Source organism: Carlito syrichta, unplaced genomic scaffold (assembly GCF_000164805.1).
Source record: "Carlito syrichta isolate Samal-C Ts95f unplaced genomic scaffold, Tarsius_syrichta-2.0.1 Scaffold309195, whole genome shotgun sequence".
Taxonomy (NCBI): Eukaryota; Metazoa; Chordata; class Mammalia; order Primates; family Tarsiidae; genus Carlito; species Carlito syrichta.
The window spans coordinates 732,380-741,677 of record NW_007253291.1 but is presented as its reverse complement, the minus strand read 5'-3'; the positions used below and the strand labels follow the sequence as shown (position 1 = coordinate 741,677).

The window sequence follows — 9,298 nt, the reverse complement described above, 5'->3', positions numbered from 1 at the left end:
CAGATGACGAAAAACTGAAGCCCAAAGAGGGACAAGACCTTCTCAAGATCACAGCCAGTGATATGGACAGAACTAGATCTGTGTCCCTCAGCACCCAGGACCTGCCTGTCTTCAATTTTTGCGTAAGTTCTCCTTGCACAGAGGCCTTCGGGCATGGGGTGGGGCCAAGACGAAGCAGACACGTGTCCCTCCACCACCCACTCTCCTTCCTCCCCTGACTAAGCTGCTCTGGCCTCCCTGGGGCTGCAGGTGTTCATTTGGGGGCCCTTGGCCCTGATCTTATTAGGTGTCAGCAGCGGAAACATGAGGGTCCAGAGCCTCCTACTCCTAGTGGCCCTCCTGGCTTTGGGAAGCTGGCTGCCTTCTGCCTCTGGACGAAAGAAGGGAGGTAAGTGTCTGCTCCAGGGACTAGATGGTGTCTACCTTTCTGGGGAAAGTAAGGGTTCAGAAGGCAAGTAATTCAGTGTGTGTGTGTGTGTGTGTGTATGTGTGTGTGTGTATGTGTGTGTGTGTGTGTGTTAGTGCCTCCAGGAGTCTGTGTTTTCATCTTTGTGCCGATCCACCTGCCTGTCTGTATCTGTCAGGATCTTTCTGCCAGTTTCTCAGTGCTTGTCTGTGCCTGTCTATATGCAAGGGCATGTGTGTGCCTGTCTCTGATTAGAAATGTGTATTTGTGCCTGACTGTGGGAAGTTCTGTCTGCACACATACACTTAGGAATGACTGCATCCATGTGTGTCTGAGCTTGTGTGCCCATATATGTGTATACATGTGTGTCTCTGTGCCTCTAGGTCAGGGAGGGAAACTGTCCATGTCTGCCAGTCTGTAGTATGACTGGGTCCATGGGTCAACAGCCCAATCTGTGGAAAAGACTTGGGAGTTGAGGAAGGGGTTTGGCTTCTGTGATCTGGTATCTGTGAGGGGAAAGCTCTGTCCCTTTCTGTCTTCTCCTTCCACCTCTCATCCCCATTCCCATCCCTGACAATGCTAGGGTTGGCCTGCTGACAGGGAAGGAAGGGCTGTCAAGTGGCTAGACAGGTGACTCCTGATCTGGGTGAAGCCTCCACCTCCATCCTCTTCTGGAGCTGGAATGCCCTGGCCTACATTCACCTGCACAGCCCTGGCCCTGCCTTAGAGAAAGGGGACAAGGCCAAGGAAAGAAGGACACTGGTAAGTTCCAAGGCCAGACACTGTGTTGGCCGTGACTCAGGCACCATCACCACACAACTCCTTACTGCGAAACTCCGATGTTAGAACTATGTATTCCCATTTTGCAGATGAGGAAAACCGAAGCATAGGAGGAAACCACTTGCCCAAAGACTGACTCTGAGTTAGTGTCAAGGTGGCATCTGAATATAGGTCTTAGGAATTAGAAAGACTCGCCTCGACAACTTACTTCTTGTAAAATGAGATCCATGATTCTCAGAGGTAAATGGTGCCCCAAGTAGTAATGGCCTGGTACACAGTAAGTGCAGCATAAGTGCATGATTCGGAGAAGCCACTAAGGTCCCGGGGGCACACCCTAACGCTCAGCTCAGTAGCTCAGAGGCAAGAGCTGGTGCCAGTGAAACCTGAGCCTGCTCAGAACCACTCCACTTGGCCAGGTGGCACACGCCCCCAGTTCACCGCATCCTGTCTTTCCATTGTTTCTCTCCCATGAGACATCTGCCTGCCTGTGGGTAGAATTCCAGATAATGAAGAGGGATGACAGAGCTGAGAGAAGGGAGGTCTCAATTTGTTGTGCGTGGAAGTCCAAATACCTCTGTTTACAATGTCTGGGTGCCTCTGATACAAAGAACATGGCACAGTACCTAATAAACAGTAAATGCTTAATTACATTATTTCAGTGGTTACATAGTATTGAGAATACATGTTTGTCTGTGTAGCTCTGTGCATATGATTCTGTATATATGATTTGTGGGCATATATAGTTTCTGTTCACACACATATGCTATATATTCATATACATGACTGCATATGTCTGAGTATATGTGTAATTATGCGTGTCTATGTGTGTAAGCATATATATACACACACACAACAGTACGCTTATATATTTGACTATATGTTTATGTCCCAGTTTGTATGCATATATGACCGCCTGTGTTTATGTATGAGTTTGTAAATATACTGCATACTGTATGCATATATATATCTGATGTATGTCTGAATGTGTATGTGCTATGTGAGTGTGTATAGGCTGAACCATGAATTATTTTTGTGGATTAAAAAAGTTGACTATATGCAATTTCCTAGGGTTAAGCCTATAACTAGTGTGTATAGATCTAAGTGTGCTTGTATATTTCACTGTATATGTGTGTCAATGTCTGTGTGTATAATTACATATGTTTAACCATGTCTGCATATGATTATTTTGCTGAGTCTGCACACTGATGGCATATGCATCTGGGTGGCCATCTGCGAGAGGATGACTGTGCCTCTGTGTACACATTTGTGAGTGGGAACCTGGATTTGGAGGGAGGGTTAGGAAAGGCAAGTGAACAGAGTGAGTGTGACCGGCCGGTCCCTCCCACACCATCTCTGCACACTCCAGGCTTTTATTCCCACCTCCACACTGCAGCTGTCGCAGTTCTCCCCTCTTGAAATGCCAGCTGTCACCCTCTCTCCCTATCTGTCTACTCCTCAAGGCTCAGCGCTGGGCCCTTCTCCCCCAGCAGTTCTTCCTGCCTCTCTCCTGACCCACCCAGGTCCACGGAGGGCCTCCAAGGAGGTCCCTGATTTGAGTGCAAGCAAGTCTTTGAAGCCTGAGCACCTTTGGCCTGGGCTTGTGATTTCAGGGCTAAACCCTGGGCCTCAGACCGTTTCCCAGGGCCCTTCCCACCACACCACCCCTAACACTCAAGCCCACTGCCCCGCCCCCAAGACAGGCTAGTCCAAGTAGGGACACTCTCACAGGCTATGCAGCTCTTTCTCCAGCAGGGGGCAACAATTCAATTTAAACCAACCCAATCTAACAACTGAAGTTGACTTTGAGCTCTTAAGGAGTGAGCAAGGTGCCTACCTATGTGTGCAGCCAAGCAGAGGGCTGAGGAGGCTGAGGGGTTAGGCACAGAGGTAAAGTCACAGCACTAGATCCAGCACCACAGGGAGCTCTTAGGCCTTTCTCCGGTGCTAGATTGAATTGAAGGCCTGGCACCTGCTCCATCCTCACGGCTTAAAGTCAGCCAGAGCAGAAGATGGCAGGGGTCAGAGGGAGCTAGACCTGGCACATGTGGATCCGGGCAAGTCACTGCCCCTTTCAGTCCTTAATTTCTTCCCCTAAATAGAGGAGCATACTGGTTTCCAGGCTTCTGTGTGAAATCTAAAAATGGCCCAAAATCTCAACAAGAAGAGTGGTTAGGTAAGCTATGGGACAGAACATTCTATAACTGTTCAGAGGAACACTTCAGAGACAGAATTAATACCTGATCTCCAAAACCATACCAGTTGCAACTATGATAGCACAACCTTGGCCAACCATGGCCATGTGACAATGCACTCGGCTGCCCACGTGCTATGCTGGGCGTCATTTCAAAACCCTTTCTTTCCAGTAGTCACTGAGCCCCTAGTGCTACAATAGGGACTAACATGATAGGGTTACCAAGAGCCAAGGTAGGGACTAAGGGTGTCCATCCTCATCGCCTCCAACCAAGTGAGAGATGCAGACAACAAGATGGAATTGCAAACTTTGAAGGAAAGACACTTTAGAAAGAGTGGAAGCTGACCTAGTTAGTGTGGTGTCAGGGAAGTAGGTCTTCTGAGGATGTGATGTTTCAGCTGAGACCCAATGAGTTGAGCGGGTAAATGGAGTGTAGGAGAGCATACCAGGCAGAGGATACCAGAGTCAGGACCCTGTAAAGAGAACTGGCTTGCAACAGGCCAGGAGCCACTGAGTAGAAGAAAAATAGAGGATGAGGCTAGAGAGATGGGTGGGGTAGACTAGGCATGACTTTATTGGCCACAGTGGAGATTCTGAACTTCATTTCCTCCTATCCTTTGTACCTTCTGAGTCTCAAATTGGCCCTGGGAGAAAGAAATCCAGCTTCTCCTTTCACAGCCAAAAAAACTGAGGCCTAGAATCAGAGAAAAAAAGTTACCAAAGGACAAGCAAGAAATAAGGGATGGAGAATTCAGATCTTGGGATTCCCAGGTCAGCACTTGTTCCATAACTCTGAGCTGCCTCCAGCTGCAAGATCTAGGGGATTTCTCTTACAGAGAAATCAGGGGGCTGCCCGCCAGATGATGGGCCCTGCCTCTCATCGGTGCCTGACCAGTGTATAGAAGATAGCCAGTGTCCCTCGACCATGAAGTGCTGCTACCGAGCTTGCTTCCGCCAGTGTGTCCCCAGAGTCTCAGGTAAGTGCCGCTCTCCACCTTGCTGACTGCCCAAGCCCAGGACCCAGGGCCAGTGGACACTAAAGAGCTCACCCAGGCCCCTGTGTTGCAGTAAAGTCAGGCCGCTGTCCTGAGGACCATCTGCACTGCCTCAGCCCCATGAACCACTTGTGCCACCAGGATGTGGACTGCTCAGGCAAGAAGCGGTGCTGCCTCAGTGCCTGTGGCCGAGATTGCAGAGACCCTGCCAGAGGTATAACTCCCGGGTGCTCGGTGCCAGTGCCTTCCCTGTCCCCCGGGTGCCCGGGGCAAGTGCCTGCCCTCTCTGAGCTCCAGCTCTAAGATTTTCTTCCAGTTCTACAACAGGATACCTCCCCAGAAGCCAGGGCCTCCTGTGGCCAGAGCCGGGGAAGTGGATAGGGGTGGGTGGGAGGAGTCCTGTTAAGATGGCAGAGGAACTAGGGATCCTTGGTTCTTTCACTGAACTTCCTGTGGCACCTGGACCACATTCCTAAACTGCCTTAGGCTTCAGTTTGCCCTTTTGAAGGAGGCTGGGGGAGTCCTGCCTTAGGGCTGGGCTGGGTTGGGCTGACAGGGCCTGGATATGGGCATCAAGCCCAGAAGCCAGAGCCCTATTATGAGCGGGTCTTTTTTTCTTTCTCTCTCCTCAGGTTAAATATGGTTTAGGATCCACTGCTCTGTATCTCAGGTGGGGTTCCCTGCAAGAAAGAGTTGACGATGGGGGCGTCTGGGACCCTGCCACCCAGACAGCGCTCTCACCACCAGCAGTAAGTCCAGTCTTCTGACTGACCTGCTGTCACTTCCCTGCCACCCATTCAACACTGGTTTCTCCTCCCGGGAGTCAGCGTCCAGAGCCTGACCTTCAAGGAAGCCCTTTTTAATCACCCCAGTACCCTGTGCCACTACCATGAGCTTCTCACTGTGCCTAGCGGCCACCTCTCTACACTTGTTGCTCCTCCACCCAAAATGCGTGGTTCAGGCACACCCTGACCCCACCTTCAGCAGCCCAACCACCCAGGATGTATGTTCTAGCAGAGTTTTCCAAATGTCAATCCACACCACACACACACACACACACACTCTTTTCACAATTTTCACCATGCCTGCAAAATAGCACCATGATTTATTGCACACTGCCTGTACTACTTATTACTTATTATTTACTTATTTTTCTTTAAATGTCTTACTTTTGTATACAAATAAATTAATTTCAAAAGAAAATTGATATCAGTACTATAAAAGGGATAGACCACTCACCACAAACAGAGTGCAATTGTGAAAACCAATGAAAAGAGTTCAGTTCCATTCAAGGATATCATGTCAGATTGAGCTATATTAAATAATGTTATTAAACTCTAGCTAAACATGGCCACCCACCAAGACTGAGCCTGAAGACTGCTCTGTTTAATCAACAGAGATTTAAAGGGTTAAGGAGATGTGAAAGATGCAGATCTCCAAATGAAGACTGTCTCCCTGGGTAATCAGAAGAATTGAAAAGGGAATAACCTTCTCACTCCAAGAGTCAATGTTGTGGTACACACTGAGATCATTTCAAATTTCCCCAAATGTGAGGAAATTTGGGGAAAAGCAGTTGGAATATCATGATTATGGCAGATCTGTCTCTACCATCGGGCCTTGACTCACCTCATTTGCCTGTATTTCTCCAGGCCCTCAGGGTCTAATGAGTGTTTCTTGGGGGAAGGAGGTGACAGTGAAGGAATGACAGCCATCCTAAGGGACATTCCTGGACCCACACAGCTGAATCCTTGACTCTCACTCTCACCTAGGACTTGCTTTGAGAAGGGGAAGGAGGAGTCAGTCTCCTCTCTGCTCTATCTGCAGGGTCTCTCCTGTCCTGATAGACTAAGAGGTTGAGTAGTCACCTGTGGAGGTAACCTTGGGAATCCTGGGTCTTCCTTCCCAGTTCTCGTGACCTTGCTGTGTGGTCACAGGTGAGTCCTTCACCACTCTGGGTTTCTGTTTGCCCTGTTGGAAGACGGAAATAATTCTACTTCCTCACCCCGATAGTCCTTCTCATGGGATTCAAATGTCCGAACTGTGATTCAAAAGTAGCAAATGCTAAATATACCATACAAGGCAGGATCTGGGAGTGAAGAAAGAACTATTTTGGAGTCCCTGACTCCGTGTGACCTTGGATATTTCTCTTCCTCTTCTGGGCCTCAGTTTCCCTATCTATATAACCTCGGGTAGTACACAGATAAAATGGCAGATTGTATTTTTCCCCCATAATTGCCCCTTCCCTCCCTATATTCACCACGGCTTTCCTGGGAGAGTGTGTACATCCTGCTCTAGTGATTTGGGGCTTGGCCGTGAAACCTGTTTTGACTGAAGGGTTGTGGATTGAAGCGAAGTTGTACCTGTCAGAAGAAGACACCAGGTTTCTTGGAGCTTTCAACCTCTTCCATGAGAAGAGCTTGCCCAGAAGCCACGGATCTCCGCAGAGGAGACACACGGAAGCTGAGCTGTCCTAGCCAAGCCTCTAGCTTGCTGGAGATAAATAAATATGCATGGTAAGAAGCCATGGAGATGCAGGGTTTGTATGTTGTGGATGTGTCACAGTAAGAGCGTAATTGAGTACTACTAATTAGTAGTCTGTGGTGAATGCCCATTTTATGTCTCCCACCTTAAAGCATTGTTTCATTCGTCTATTCCATAACCCTGAGAAAGGTGGGCATGGTTATTCCCACTTGACAATGAAGAAATGGCAGCTTTGAGATAAGTGTCTGGCCCAAGATCTCCAGCTGAGAGGTGACATGGCCAGGATTAAACCAAACCATATTCCTCCTTAGATGTTCATAAAAGCAGCGACAATTACAGAGTCAGGTGTGCCAGGTGCCATTTTAATTACTTTACATGTATACTCATTAAATCCTCACAGCATTACCAGGTAGGCTTCATTACTTTTTCCCATTTCACATATGATGAAACTGAGGCACAAAAGAGGTTAACCTGGCCAAGGTCATACAGCTTATAAGTAGTAGAGCTGAGATTCAACTCTGAGCAGTCTAACCCTAAGCTTTACATCCTTATTGACTGTACTAATTAATTACATTTGGTCTTTAAAGATTCCTTCCAGCTCTAAAGACTCAGGTTTCACATCTGGAAAATGGGGATCTCATAGACCCAAGAAAGTTAAACTCACTTGGAAGGCTTAGGCGGAAGGATCTCCTGAGCCCAGCAGGTGGAGGCTGCAGTGGCTGTGAGCATGCCACTGCACTTCAACCTGGGTGACAGAGTAAGACTCCCACTAAAAAAAAAAAAGAAAAGAAAGTTAAACTCAATTCTAAACAACTGGTACCCAAGCCTATTGATGCACAGCTTATTGCCCTGGGTGGCTTTCCTGAAAGGAACAACAGGAAAATTAGGAGGCCCCAACAGGGAGCTCCCAGGTAAACCAGTTAAGACATGGCTGCTAAGGGCCCCATAGGGCTCTGCTATCCTGGCGCTCTGAGTTCTGAGCTAGGTCTCTGGAATGATAGGAGGTAACAGGTCACACAGATCATGGTTTCTCCAGCTACAAGTGGCAGCATCTACACAGTTCATTCTAGAGTCATCTGCTCAACTTCCTGGCTAATTTGCTGCCTATTCCATCAGGTCTGTGCATTGGTCTCTGCAGTTCCAGCTCTGTTCTCAGCTGTCAAACTGCAACCCAGCCAGCTCCATCTCCACTGCCCTTCTGGGAAGTCTCCCAGGAAGCTGGATGCCTGGTTCCTTTTGCAAACTCCAATTATGCTTTCCTCTCTCACTCATTCATTAAATATTTGTTGAATACTTAAAATAAGCTCTAGGCCATGTCTTCACAAAACTCATGCACTAGTGGATGAGACAAAGTCCTAGCTAGAGAGTTGCATGGTATATCCCAGACTGGAGAAACCTGAGAGGCTACAAGAGGCCAGGAGGGACCTGAGTCAGCCTGGAAAACAGGTAAGTTTCTCTGAGGTGATATCCAAGTCAAGACATTGAGTTTTAGCAGGAGTTAGCCAAGTATGACACTACTAGTCCTCCATTTTCCCCTTCTTTCTTACCAGTGTACCAAGTTAGAAATATTTGCCACAACCCACTCTCAAACGACTGGAGTGCTAGTGATAGTCTGTATTTTGACCTCAGTGGCAATTACATGTTTACACAAATTTGTAAAAAATAAAATTCATTCAGCTGTAGCTTAACATTTATGTTCTTTACTACAAGAACAGTATATTTCAATTTTAAAAAGGAAATGAAAATGTCTTTCCTCCCCAGGTTCCCTTGCAGCTAAGGATGGCCATGTGAAGGACTGGCCAATGAGAAGTAAGGGAAGGTCTACTGGGAGGGGCTTCTTGGAAAGCTATTGTTTTCCTACCTGATGAGACAGACTCAGCCCTTTGTCCATCACCCATTTACCCTGCGTCCTTCCTGGAATATGGCTGCTGCAGCTAAAACAGCCAACCAGAGACCTTGAGGATTGTCTTAATTGGATTCCTTCCAAGAAAATCTTGAGATGAAGATTCATATGATACTGCGGCTTTGAAAATATTTCCAGGAAAAATGTGTTTGAGAGTGAAGAGGTGCACCAGGAAGAGAAGAAGTCAGTAGTGGTGTGACATCAAGTGAAGTCTCACAGGGCAGTTCTAGAGACAAGTGCAGGAGGGACACATACATTCCCGAGTGCTTTAGGCTCTCCCTGTGTATAGCCATAGCAGGCTCTGGAAGTCTCAGGGAAGCCCCGGATACCTGCTGGCAGGAGAGAAAATACACCAGGAGCTCATGTGCACAAAAGTAAAGGATAACCTGAGGGGTTCAGGCAAGGATGAAAACCACACAAGAATGGTGGAAGAGGAAGTGACAAGGAGCCTAGGTCTTCAATGCCATTCACAAGTAGCTGCACCTGACCTGGCTTGCCAAAAAAAGGGAAACTTCTCTAGTGAAGCCACTATGATTCAGTTT

General features: G+C 47.8%; 1 protein-coding gene across 1 annotated transcript; it reads left to right on the top strand.

Annotated features, from left to right (window-relative positions):
* The first annotated feature begins 303 nt into the window (after positions 1-303).
* Positions 304-6,846, top strand: WFDC5 (WAP four-disulfide core domain 5). Its single transcript, XM_008066923.2, has 4 exons — positions 304-388; positions 4,214-4,354; positions 4,446-4,586; positions 6,707-6,846. The coding sequence occupies exons 1-4, from the start codon at positions 304-306 to the stop codon at positions 6,844-6,846; spliced, it is 507 nt and encodes a 168-aa protein (XP_008065114.2).
* The last annotated feature ends 2,452 nt before the right edge of the window (positions 6,847-9,298 follow it).

Excerpts from the sequence above, each read along its gene's own strand:
- WFDC5 (XM_008066923.2), top strand. The coding sequence starts at position 304 with ATGAGGGTCCAGAGCCTCCTACTCCTAGTGGCCCTCCTGGCTTTGGGA. Across the intron at positions 389-4,213 it reads CTCTGGACGAAAGAAGGGAG|AGAAATCAGGGGGCTGCCCG; the intron begins GTAAGTGTCTGC and ends TTTCTCTTACAG. Across the intron at positions 4,587-6,706 it reads TTGCAGAGACCCTGCCAGAG|GGTTGTGGATTGAAGCGAAG; the intron begins GTATAACTCCCG and ends TTTTGACTGAAG.